Source organism: Paroedura picta, chromosome 8 (assembly GCF_049243985.1).
Source record: "Paroedura picta isolate Pp20150507F chromosome 8, Ppicta_v3.0, whole genome shotgun sequence".
Classification (NCBI taxonomy): Eukaryota; Metazoa; Chordata; class Lepidosauria; order Squamata; family Gekkonidae; genus Paroedura; species Paroedura picta.
This window is the reverse complement of record NC_135376.1, coordinates 7,033,869-7,047,430: the sequence shown is the minus strand read 5'-3', so window position 1 is coordinate 7,047,430 and position 13,562 is coordinate 7,033,869. Positions and strand designations below refer to the sequence as shown.

The 13,562-nt window shown below is 50.9% G+C and overlaps 1 protein-coding gene across 1 annotated transcript in view; it reads left to right on the top strand.

The window, feature by feature from the left end:
- EPHB3 (EPH receptor B3) overlaps positions 1 to 13,562 on the top strand; it is a 106,433-nt gene that overhangs the window by 78,621 nt on the left and 14,250 nt on the right. The window contains exon 4 of the mRNA XM_077348255.1: positions 10,543 to 10,698. Coding sequence (XP_077204370.1) covers positions 10,543 to 10,698 — 156 coding nt within the window. The remainder of the gene's footprint in view (positions 1 to 10,542; positions 10,699 to 13,562) is intronic.

The following is a 13,562-nucleotide window of genomic DNA, read 5'->3' as shown; positions in this document are numbered from 1 at the left end:
GAACATTCTTCAGGCTTTGAGAAATCTCAGAAGTGGCACGATCATGCAGAAAAGGGCTGGGAAGTACAGCTGTGTACAATCTCACCCGGGGCCTCTCCCCTTCCCACCCCCTTCAGCCCCATCATTGGCCATTGTGGGAGGGGGGAGGCAGGTCAACCTGATTGTATATGGTCATAGCCCCCGATAAATAAACACATTTCAAAAATACATTAAAATTAATTAACTCTGACCCGTTTTCTCCAGGGGAGACCACTGTAACCAGGCAACTAGCTGTAATTCTGGGAGAACTCCCGGTTCCACTTTCCCTCCATCCAAACCCTGGTTAGAGATCAGGAGCACCGTGTCCACACCACATCCTTGTAAACCCGCTCAGAAGTTTCTTGCGGGACAGAAAGGAAAAAAATGCCCAGGAGACAGCTAATCAAAGTTCAGCGATGGCAAATATGCAGCTACTGGTGGACACAGAGGGCCTTTTGATTAGCTTTTGTACATTTTTTTCAGGCCGCATGCGATGCCTGAATGTTCGTGTTCCGAAACGGTGCCTGCTCCTTGGATGGGTCTCAACCCATAAATATGTACGAGGCTGTTTGTGGGCTTTCGAGAGGAGGCTCCCGAAGTCAGGCTATTTCGGTTCAGCGCTGCGCAGGGCAGGTGTCACGCCCCAGCGGGGGATTCTGGCTGCCAAAAGACTCTTGGAGTCCGTTCTAGCCACCAGATGGACGGACTCTCCATCCCGGCCTCGCTGTGCGGAGAGTGTCAACACAACTGCTTTGGGGCTGAGGCGGACCAAGTGCAGACATTCCTTTTCCCCTCCCCAGCTGATCCTTGACTCCTTCTGCTTGGAAAGCCCCTATCAGCTGTGCTGGGCTGGCTTTCTCCGGCTTCTCCACCTCTGGCTGAAAGAGGAGAGGAGGCAGAAGTCACAATCTTTCCCATCAGCATCTCCAACCTATACAACCTTCCGAGGTATTAAGACATGTTTCTGCGAGGCGAGGCCAAGATATTTTGGCACTTGACCCGGACGGCATCTTTGGTCTCGTCCAATGAACTTGAGGCAACGTTGGCCAGAATTTTCATTTGCATATGAATCGTTGGAATGGATGAATTGGGGGGCGGAGACAAGAGTCCTGTCAATCACATTCTGTGGGGCATGTGCAGGAGATATTCCTGGCTGCCGGCTCACAGCTGATTGTCTCCCGCTCTGCTTGCCTGCAACTCCAGAAAAGTTCAGGTGAGCAGCCATGTTGAATTTGAGTCCAGTGACATCTTAGCGACCAACCGGAGCTTCAGGTTATAAGCTTCCGAGACTTGATGCTCTATTCATCAGACATCTGTGTTTTCATTGTATCACTTCTGACTGCAGATGGGGCATTCGCGTGATAAAATACTCCTCCATAACAAAAAAATAAAATAAAAAAGCCTTGCATGCAGAAAACTAGTGCTTGGGGAAATGGTTACCGCTTTTCCTTCTCCCTGACATGTTAACTTTTTGACATGCAGGGATTTTTTTTTTTTTTTTTGGCATTGGTCATGTGAGCAATGGAAGAGCCCAGGCGCAGTTTTGCCAAGTCAGGGAGAGTCGGTCTTTAGCTTTTGAGGAGGGTGTTCAAGGGCCCGCGTCGGGATCAAGCCATCTCTCCCCAGCACCCCTTGGATCAAGGGAGCCGACTGAAGGCGGCTGAAGCAATTCTCCGGCAAACTGGTTGGGCCAGCCGGCCAAGGAGCTCTGCCTTGCGAGAATTGCAACAGCAGAGAAAGAACCTGAGATATGGGTTTGTTTTCTCAGCGCCGGCTTCTTTGCTCTTGGCTGAACCCTCCCGGTTGTCAAAGGCCAGGTCCCACCGGCCAGGAACTGAGCAGAGATGCCAAACAGCTTTGAGAGCCTCATGACTCAAAACTCCGTCCCGGGTTCCAGAATTCTTACTCAGCCGCGGCCCCGGAGACAGGAGGAAGGATTTGGTATCGGTTTCGGAACACTGCTCGTAAAAAACCTTTCGGGTCATCCAGGGGGGGATATCGTTCCAGACCAAGCGGGTCTGAAGATCCCAACTTTGCAGAAGCATCTTCGTGAATTGGCTCACTTTTTCTTGGCGTGCGCCGTTGGGCCGGGCTGGCCGAGAGTCTCCGTGCGGCCCCTCCGCGTTCTCACGTGGGCGCTGTTTTCGTCTCCGCAGCGCTTCTGAGACGCCAACGCATTCCCATTGTAGAGTGTCCAAAAGGGCCAATGCAGAGGAGTTGCGGGTCGGATCCCTTGTCTGTGTTTCAGAGATCGGGGGCAAACCTCAGGATTGCACGGTTCCTACTTCCCAGCTCCCTCCTGGCTCCAAGGGAAATTTGGCCTTTTTCAAAAACCTCATTAAGCGTTCCATAGACCCTTTCAGGCACTGGTATCCAACCATTTTGGGGTAGACTTTTAATCTGGCAAGCCAGGTTCGATTCTGCACTCCCCCACATGCAGCCAGCTGGGTGACCTTGGGCTCGCCACGGCACTGATAAAACTGTTCTGACCGAGCAGGAATCTCAGGGCCCTCTCAGCCTCACCCACCTCACAGGGTGTCTGTTGTGGGGAGAGGAATGGGAAGGCGATTGGAAGCCGCTTTGAGACTCTTTCGGGTAGAGAAAGGCAGCATATAAGATCCAACTCTCCTTCAGTAATCTCAGGGCTCTCTCAGCCTCACCCACCTCACAGGGTGTCTGTTGTGGGGAGAGGAAGGGAAGGCGATTGGAAGCCGCTTTGAGACTCTTTCGGGTAGAGAAAGGCAGCATATAAGATCCAACTCTTCTTCAGTAATATCACGGCCCTCTCAGCCTCACCCACCTCACAGGGTGTCTATTGTGGGGAGAGGAATGGGAAGGCGATTGGAAGCCGCTTTGAGACTCTTTCGGGTAGAGAAAGGCAGCATATAAGATCCAAGTCTTCTTCTTCAGTAATCTCAGGGCTCTCTCAGCCTCACCCACCTCACAGGGTGTCTGTTGTGGGGAGAGGAAGGGAAGGCGATTGGAAGCTGCTTTGAGACTCCTTCGGGTAGAGAAAAGTGGCATAGAAAACGTGGTATCTATGAACCAACTCATTTTCTTCTTCAAATTCGGGTATATAATGGTATTGCCTCGTATTCCCGAATTCCAATACTCTCTTGCTGACACACACAGACCTGAAAAGATCAGCTGGTAGAGCTACATATTCCTGAAAAAAAACATAAAACAGCTTTTATTTGGGTCAGCTATACGGATAGCCAAAGCAGATTCTCTCATCTGTATTCGGCTTATAAAATAATGGAAAATACCTCTAAGTTATTTTAGGGATTTTTTGAGGGGCATGCTCCTAGTGCTCCCCTCCTGTAGGGGGTTCAACCCTCAGCTTCCACGGTGGTGGTCTTCCATCCAGTTGCTAGTTAGGGCTAACCCTGCTTGGCTTCTGAGAGCTGACCACATGAAGCTAGCCTGGGCGTCCGGGTCAGGGCGGTGTTGGGGGACTGACGCAGAAAACCAAGATTTCACAGCTGGCTCCTGATCCGAACGCCTGTCTCCTGTTTTATCCACACGGTCCTGAGCACACCGCAGAAAATTAAGCCAATAACTTTCTCTCTGCTCTGCCGTTTCAGCAGCCTTCGCCCGGCTTAAGGGTCAAACATGACTCAATTTGGGAGGAGGTGGTTGTTTCTTCATGCAGTCGTCTCAGGGACATGTAAAGAGGGCTTCATTTGTAAAGAGATTCAGATTCAGAGTACCTTTATTGGCATAAAATTGCAAAGCATAAAATTAAAATTTCAAACAGTTTCAGATGTAAAATCTATCCTAAAAGATTTTCATTTAAAATTGCCAGTAAAAACTTTGCCACTTTTATAATAGTCGCCGTGTCCCTCGCATTTAGTATCATTTTAATCCAGTGTTTCTCATTAACACAGCTCAATTTCAATTTCTTCAGATAATTAGCTAACGGGGGACGAAATATTTCATACTTAGGACACACCAGAAGTATATGGTACAACGTGTCAGGGAAGATCTGAGGAGGGATCTTCAAAAATCTACCTCGGGTGACATTTGAGGGAAAGATGTTTAAGCGAGCTACTAGAAATGCTCTTCTTAACCGGTGTGTCTCCAAAATTTGGAGATACATGGGCATGGATTTGTAAGATAAGGGAATATCCCAGAAGCGGGGAGAACATGCACTGTTGTTAGAGAAACGCAGACAAGGGGAGCTGAACTCTGGCCCCCTCCCCATGCAGCCAGTTGGTTGTGTGCCCCTATAAAATTCAAAAAGTGCCCACAGGTTCACCAAGACTTCGAGGGGGGGGGACGGCACATCTGCTCTCCCCACCCCACCCCACCGGCTCCCATTTCAGAGAGCAGCTGCTTGTGGGAGAACAGCTGAAGGAGCAGCTGGAATGCGGTTATTTCTTGACCGCGGCTCCAGAAAGGATTTCTTCCTCCTTGCCCGAGGGGGTTTACGTTGTTCTCTCCTCTCCCGTTGTGTCCTCGCAACAACAGCCCTGCGAGGCAGGTCCAGCTGAGAGTTGATGTGTCCTCCCAGCCAAGCTTCCCTAACAGGGTAGGGATTCAAACCCGGGTCTCCCAGATCGTACATCAGGGGTTTCTTGACGCCCCTAGAAGGGTTTTCTCTATGGGTGGGAGTTCATTAATTTTAGATATTTTTTTAAATTTGTTAAATGTTTATCAGGTGATATGACCATAAATGGTCTTGTGGACTCCCTACCCCCTCCCGAAATGGCCAGTGGTGGCCCCGGAGGGGGTGGGAAGGGGAGGGGCCCCGAGTGGGCGTGTCCACAGCTCTGCTCCCCACCCATATTCTGCACAAGGGCCCCAGTTTTTCAAAGCCTGATGAATGTGGGAAAGGGGAAGAGACTGCAGGGGTGCCAGGAAAGGGAACGAGGGAACAGGGTGGGAGAGGCAATAGCGGGGAAACGAAATGCCCCCTGCAAGTCCTTGCAGGTTCCTCTCCGTGTTTGTGGGTTTGTCTTGACAAATCTTTATCCAGCCTGTTCAGTATTTTTTTGTTCAAGCCTTCTGCCAGCCCCATTTGCAACTTGGCGCAAGGCGAAGGAGGAAGCAATGAAGAAGAAATATTTCTAATTGCTTCCCCCACCCACTGAATGACTGGAAAGGAAATGGGGGGGGGAATCAACAGGGATCTCTATGGTAATGTGGCTCGGGGAGGGGAGGGGGAGAAGGTTTGCGGGGGCTCGGGCTCCTGTGATCAGAGCTCAGCGCTGCCGTCTCCTGAGTCTCCCTTCTCCGGTTTCGGCACAGCCTTGGCACCCGTCTCCGAATTCCTGTGGCTGCGGAGAGCCCTAATGATGAGGGCCATTGCCTTGGCCCCGGCAGCCGCGATCCGTGGGGTGAGCCGATTCGGGCCGGGCCCTGATGTAGGCAGGCAGCGCCTGGAGAGGGCTCTTCCAACGCCTCCTGTTTACCGCTCCGCAGTCTCGTCCGGCGATGGGCAAGCTGGCTGCGCGTGTTTTGCTAGAAGGTGGGAATCTGCGTGGCCGGACCAGGTTTCGAAATCGGAACTCGCCGCACAGGATGGGCGGCCTCCTTCCAGAAACCGAAATGTTTGTGGGAAAGGGAGCAAGTTTCTGGTCCTCAGGGTAACAGGGAAAGCGCACTGGCGGCGGAGCGAGGCCTGCTTAAACGAAATCTCGGCCCACCAGAGGCTTACTCTTTTCAGCCATTTGTTTCTCTCTTTGGGCTCCCCACCCAGCTTCAGCACCCCTGCCTTTGCAGGCGAGCTCCTCTTTCTTCAGCCGCTCCCCACGACTGCCTCTGCTACCCGCAAAGCTTCAGGGAGCCGTGAAATAAATCAGCGGATTACGCCACCGATTAAAAGCATGCAGATGAAGCGCGTTTATGCTGATTGGCACCATTTCTCACAGTTTCAAGCTTCGCCTACGTGGTTTTTGTCTCCTGCTCGGGAACACAGGCCTGGTCGCCTGACTGCCTGGGCCCTGGATTCACAGTGGGGAGAGATGCTCCCTCTAGTCAGGAGCACAGGCCCGGAAAACATAATTGGGCCCCGTGTGTGGCCGCAGCATTATTAAAGAATTAAGACCTATTTGGTAGCAGGAGCATTGGCTAAGGTGATCAGATTGTCCCACTTTTGGAGGGACATCTGGGGGCACCTGGCCAATTGTACTTAATTAGCTTAGGGCTAATCCTGCGTTGAGCAGGGGGTTGGACTAGATGGCCCCTTCCAACTCTATGATTCTATGATTCTACTTATGTTGAAATTAAATATATATATATATATATATATATATATATATATTACAATACTATTTTTGCGTTCTATGAAACTTTTTGTTGCTCCATATAGACCAAATTTTTAATCAAGACCCCCCCCCCCCATGGTCAATGTTGTCCCGCTTTACCAAGTGTTAAAATCTGGTCACCTTAGTATTGGCCCAACTCATGTGGTGTACATCTGTCAAGATCAGTATAGTCTACTCTTCTGGCAGCCTCTCTCTCTCTCTCCAGGTTCCCAGGCTGAGGTCACCTCCTGCCTGGTCCTTTGGACTGGAGATGTCAGGACCTTCTGCATACAAAGCAGAGGCTCTTCCACTGAGCCACAGCCCTTCCCTAGAATAACCTGATTCTTCCCGATTAGTCCATCAAGATCAGTATTGTCTGCTCAAGCTGGCATCAACTCTCCAGGATCCTTTTAAATGGAGGTGCTGAGGACCAAACATCTGCATGCAAAGCAGAGGCTTTCCCCTAAAAGAACCTGCATTCTCCTGAGTGGTCCATCCAGATCAGCATTGTCTGCTCAGACTGGCAGCAGCTCTCCAGATCTTTCACATCACATCCTGCCTGGTCCTTTGGACTGGAGATGCCAGGGATTGAACCTGGGACCTCCTGCATGCCAAGCAGATGCTCTGCCACTGAGCTATGGCCCCTCCCCTCTGCTCTTGCAGTAGTTTGAAGGACATCCTGAAGGTTGCTAGCCCTGAGCTTTCAATAGATGATCACTCCTGCCCCCTGACCTTTTATCCATTGGTGGATTAAATTTAAATAGGAATGGATGCAGCTTCCTGCCCTTTCCCCGACCTTTCAAAATCAATGTCTTTGGCAGGCCATCTATGGAAATCTGTGCTCAGGTCCTGCCATGTGGTTTTTCAGAGAGCATGCAGGGTTGCAAAGGAAAGAATCAACAAGGATCTCTGTGGTAAAGTTACAAGGTGTGTGTGTGGGGGGAACATTTTGAAGTCACTTCTGAAAGAGAGCGTATAGAATATCCCCTCTTGCTATAACATTGCGAAAGCATTTCCAAACACGAGCCAGTTTAAACGCTCATAAATGCTAGGAAGAAACCCTAGAAGGCTTTTGGCTGAAATGCAGACTTTTTGCTGGGTTTGGTTACAAACCCAGGGGGGGGGGGGAGAATCTAGAGGAGTCCATGCACAGAGGATGCCGAACGAGGCGGCGGAATTGGACGAACCGTTTCGGACTGTTGGTTGAGAAGCGGTCCTTTCTGAAAGCTCTCCCACCATATTCAAACCTTCCTGCGTGGGGTGAACTCACATATAAAGTAGATTTCCAGGTTTACCTTTTCTCTTGGGTGTGCTTTTTTCATACATAGAGAAAGTCGGGTTTTTTGTTTTTTTTAATGGGGAGCATTCAAAAGCATGAACGTTCCCCCTTTGGATGTGCAGACCGGAGCCTGATAGTCTAGAATTCTGCTTCCTTTGTTGTTGTTGTTGTTGTTGCTACATGATTTATTCCCTGCTGTTCCTGGAGCTGGCTCGTGGCGGGTTACAATAGTCCAGGGGTGGGCAAACTGTGGCCCTCCAGATGTCCATGGACTACAATTCCCGTGAGCCCCTGCCAGCATTTGCTCATGGGAATTGTAGTCCATGGACATCTGGAGGGCCACAGTTTGCCCACCCCTGCAATAGTCCATCATAAAACCCAGATAAACCCCCTTTAAAAAACAGGATATCCAACAATAAACAAAAAACCACAGATGGCGAAACCTGACCTTCATGCCAAGGAATGCCATTTGGGTGTGCTTGCCAGTCTGCAGGTAAGGCCTGGAGATGTCCTGGAATTACAGCTCATCTCCATGCTACAGAGATCAGTTTCCCAAAGAAATGTCTGCTCTGGGGGGGGGGGGGACTCTGTGGCATTGCACCCCACCGGGGTCCCTGTACCCCCAAATCTCCGGCAGTTTCCCAATGCAAATTTGGCAACCTCAAATCAGGTGGAGCCTGACTGTTTTGTCTGCACAGCACCTGGCTCTTGCCGCTCTCCATCCCGCTGAAGCCCTGGGGCCAGGCTTTAATCAGTCGTGAATGCTTTTGTCGATCCATCGATCGACGCGAATCAATCAAAGATGGCAGCCACCGCGATATTAAATGCATTCTGCCAGCTCCCCTTTGCTCCCTTTTGCATCTGCCTCTGGGGTTTATTTGGAAAGGATGCCAACTGGACGATTGTGGCATCGTCTGCGGTGACAAGGTGGGAGGGAGGGAAAGGGCTGGAGAAATCCCTCCCTTCAGGCCAGCAGGCACCCGTCCGCTTGCGCCAGGCCCCGGGGGACTGGAGGGTGAATAGGAAACTTCAGCCAGGCAGCTCGCCCAGCGCAGCTGCTCAGATGCTGTCGCTGCATCTCAGGGAGGCCAGCAGGGATGCCCGCACAAGCGGCTTCTCTCTCCCGTCGGGATTCCTGCGGTTGATGGAACAGACGCAGCGAAGACACCGGCAGGCCCCACAGCTTCTGGGGTTCTGGAAACAAAAACGTTCTGGAAGCAAAAAAGAGATTTAAAGCCGTCGAATGTCCTAACCGGCAGATTCCTCCGCCACGCATGCAGAAGCAGGTCGAAAAAGGCATCGTGGGGATGTGGCCGGGGAAGTGTGTGTTTTAAATCGGGGAGGGGGGATCGTAAAGGCTTGTGAAGATCTCTGTCCACGCTAGGGAGGCCAGCCTTCAGGTGAGATGATCAAACCAAGGAACAAAACACTGAGTTGAGGGTCCCAAATCCTGTGATATTCCTGGGGGTCACCGGAATAAGAGCTCATCTCCAAACTGCAGAGATCTGGTCCCCTGGAGGTTGCACTGCACCTCTCTGAAATTCCTGTCTCCCCCAGGCTCCATCCATACACACAAACAGCGTGTAGGTTTTAATTTGCCGTCTTTTCTCTTTCCCCTCACAACAAGCCTGCAAGGTAGGCCCCAACTCGTTTATGAAACGAGGAGCTGGAGACTGAGTGGTTGGCTTGGGGCTGCGAGCGCTCCGGGAATCCGTCACTGAGACGGGTTGTCTAAATTTCCAAGCGAATGAAAATGGAGATGCATCTGGCAGCTTGATGCAGCGGCTCCCTCTATGCCAGTGGTCCCCAACCTGCAGTCCACGGCCTGGTGCCGGGCCGCAAAGGCCATGGCGCCGGGCCGTGGTTCCCTCTTCCCCCCCCCCCGCAGTAAAAAACTTCCCAGACCGCAAGTTTGTGGCCCGGGAAGCTTCTTACTGCGGGATGGGGGGAGGGAATAAGGGCCGCGCATATGCACATGCATGCTGCGCGGCCGAATTCGCGGACGTGTGGTACTTTCGCACATGCGCAAAAGTGCCGCGTACGCACGATTTTGGCTGCACAGCGCGCATGTATGCATGCGCAGCCCGGGTGCACGGGCGCGATGCACGGCCGCGCATGCGCGCCCGTCGCCCTGCCGGTCCCCAGCCAAAAAAAGGTTGGGGACCACTGCTCTATGCAATAGCATTGGGGGTAATGCTTCAGTCGACAAGCAGGGGAGGCCGATTTGGAGTGGGGCCTTGTGCAAGAGGCCATCTCTGCAGGTAGGCGGTGAGCCCATCAGTCTGTCCCCCACCCTTAGAGCGCCGTGCTGGCTTTCTGCTTGCGGGATTCTTGCTGCTTGAGCAGAAAGGAGCATTCGTGGCCCCCGGCCTCTTGTCCGAAATCAGATGATCCATTCTGCCACCTTGTTTTGCAGCTTGGGTAAACGTGGGGATGCCAACCTACAGGTGGGGCCTGGAGATCCCACGGAATTATAGCTCAGTGCCTCTTTTTATAGCTCAGGAGGGTGGACTTGTGCCGTTGCACCCCACTGAGGTCCCCTGTCCTCCCCAGGCTTCACCCCAAATCTCCAGGAATTTCCCAACCTGGAGCTCTGCCAGTGGCCGGGGGGGGGGCTCTTGCAACTGTAGGGAAATTACGCCCAAGTGTAGGAGTTGATTCCTTCAGAAATGCTCTGTGTCAGGGGTAGTCAACCTGTGGTCCTCCAGATGTCCATGGACTACAATTCCCATGAGCCCCTGCCAGCATTCGCTGGCAGGGGCTCATGGGAATTGTAGTCCATGAACATCTGGAGGACCACAGGTTGACTACCCCTGCTCTGTGTGACTGACCTGCGGTCTTTTCCAGAAAGCTTGGTCTGTGTTAGCCCAAGCGGCTCAGCGCGGTAGTCGATTGACCGATGAGGATTTGGGACCCCACTGTGATATTCCGCCCTGTAAGCCCCTCTGGCATTCTCAACACACACCGGGAACTAAACGCTCTCCTCTTGTTTTCCAGCCTGCGGTTTGGGAACCTTCAAGTCCAAGCAGGGGGAAAGCCTGTGTGCTCCTTGCCCTCGCAACAGCCGGACGACCTCTGGAGCGGCCACCCTCTGCACGTGCTGGAGCAACTATTTCCGGGCAGACACCGACCCCCCTGACAGCGCCTGCACCAGTAAGCCTACCCTTTCTTCCTCTGTTCAAAACTAGTGCTGATTGGTCGCATTTAAGAAGGGCCCTGCTGGATCAGACCAGCGGTCTGTCTAGTCCAAAATCTCATCTCACCCAGTGGCCAACCAGTTGCTCTAGACTGCCTATGCCAGGGCATGGAAGCCAAAACCTTCATAGGAATTCTGCAGGGTCAGACCAGGGAGGGTCCCTCTAGTCCCGCATCCTGCCTCACACAGTGGCCAACTGGTTTCTCTGGAGGGCCAGGAATAGGGCAGAGAGGCTGAGGCCTTCATAACTACATCAGAAGTACATCTGCTGGATCAGACCACTGAGGGTCCCTCTAGTCCAGCATTCTTTCTCAAAGTGGCCAACCAGCTCTTCTGGAAGACCACCAACTTGGCTTAGAGTCTGAGTCCTTCATTATAGCATAAGAAGAGCCCTGCTGGATCAGACCAGGGGTCCCTCTAGTCCAGCATCGTGTCTCACCCAGTGGCCAACCAGTTCCTCTGGAGGGCCAGAAATAGGGCAGAGAGGCTGAGGCCTTCGTGAGGACAGCAGAAGAGCCCTGCTGGATCAGATCAGGGAGGGTCCCTCTAGTCCAGCATCCTGTTTCGCACAATGGCCAGCCAGTTCCTCTGGAGGGCCAGGAACAGGGCAGAGAGGCCGAGGCCTTCCCCTGATGTTGCCTCCTGGTTCTGGGATTAGAAACTGCTCATCCACAGAGCCCAACAGAGAAAGTCAGCTGAGAAAGACACCCTTGTCTGCTGAGGACTTCAGTGCAGGGAAGGCGTTAATTGCAAATGACTGTGGAAGCCGAAATTGGCAATGCCTGTTTTGGCAAAACCTCCAGCCAGCCCTGCCTGATTGTGTTTTCAAACATAAATCTGGGTTAAATTCATCTGCCGCCCATATAAAACATAACCTGAATGAAATGTATATGAATTAGTATTCAATTCAGTCTCTTAAGAGGCCGACCTGTGAGCAAGCAAACATTTTTGAAACAGATTTGCAAAACTGCTTCAGGGATTGGTGTTGGCTTGTGTTGTTGACGGTCCGGGCGCTAGCCAATTAGTATCTTCCTCAGCCTCCTCTTCTGTCATTCAAACTTAAATTGCAAACTCGGGGAACCAGTTTTTTCAGAGCTCATGCCAGGACAAACAAAAGGTACGTTTTGTACTGAGAGGCTGCTTCCATATCCATCCTGTTACTCTAAATACATTACCCTTTCTTGACCCTTACGAAGAATTCACAACAAGTACCATGACAAATGCATGTGAAACACCATGAATATATCTTGGAACATCGAGATGTTAGGGGGCATAGTGGGGGGAAACAAGCACCTTCCAAACAACCTCGGTTTCCGTTGGGTAGCTGTGTTGGTCTGAAGCAGCAGAACAAAGTTTGAATCCGGTGGTTCCTTTTAGACCAAGTGCTATTCTAGGTATAAGCTTTCATGTGCATTCATGAAAAGGTTAAAAGTTTGCTTGGAGCACTTTGTACAAAATTTTAGAAAGCTGGAAAGTACACAAGCAAAGCAGAACCGTTCACGTGACACATTAAGCCAGGGGTAGTCAAACGCTAGCAGGGGCTCATGGGAAATGTAGTCCATGGACATCTGGAGGGCCGCAGTTTGACTACTGCTGCATTAAGCAGTACCAAAATTGCATAAATAAGAATCTCACTTATAATAGGCTATACACAGCAGGATAGGATACCGTTTGCACAGTAGATTCGGGTGGGTCACCATGTAGGTCCGAAGCAGCAGAACAAAGTTTTGAGTCCAGTGGTGCCTTTAAGACCAACGAAGTTTTATTCTGGGTATAAGCTTTTGTTTGTATGCATACTTTGTCAGATACAAGCAACCTAGGCCAGTTAAGGAAAATATGGGAGGTAGAGGATTTAGGCATACTGCTTTGGTTAATATGAAATTAAAGGTAGGGAAACAGATTGGATTCTGCTATTAAGTTTTGTTGAAAGGATTATTTGCCAGTAAAAAGGTTCAGATGCCTATATCAGTCTTTTGGGACTTCCTGATCCTGTAAATGTTTCTTTCCTTTTGAATAACAATAACTCTGAAATAACAAGAGGCATGGCTGAATTTTTGCAAGGCCCCATGAAGTTGCACTAGAATAAGCGTTCAGGACAACTTGTGGCATTATTCTTTTCCCTTGGTGTACTTTTTACTATGTTGGTTTTATATGCCAATAGAGAATTTCTGATTCAGGAAGAGCAGTCTGTTTGGAATGGCATTTGGCAATGGGATGAAATTAATCCAAGGGGAAGAAATTAATTCAAAAGGAATTCTGTCTCAAAATCCGGAAGAAGTTCCTGACAGTCAGAACGGTTCCTCAGTGGAACAGGCTTCCTCGGAAGGTGGTGGGTTCTCCATCTTTGGAGATTTTTAAACAGAGGCTGGAGAGCCATCTGACGGAGAGGCTGATTCTGTGAAGGTTCAAGGGGGTGGCAGGTGGCAGTGGATTAGTGATAGGGTGGTGAGTGTCCTGCAAAGTGCAGGGGGTTGGACTAGATGACTCAGGAGGTCCCTTCCAACTGCATTATCCTATGATTCTATGAAAGTAGCCTCTTATTTTGTTTTAATTGTTAGGTATAAGCCCTGACCTGGATGGCCCAGGATAGCTCAATCTTGTCAGATCTCAGTAGGGTTGTTCCCGGTCGATATTTGGATGGGAGGCCACCAAGGAAGTCCAGGGTTGCCACAAAGAGGCTGGCAACGGCAACCACCTCTCTTTGTCTCTGACTGGAGAACTCTACAAGGTTGCAACTTGACAGCTGTTTCCGCTCCATCATCATACTGCATAAAATCCTTACCGTCCGTCCGATGACGTGCCAAGCCTCTGATTGGCCCTC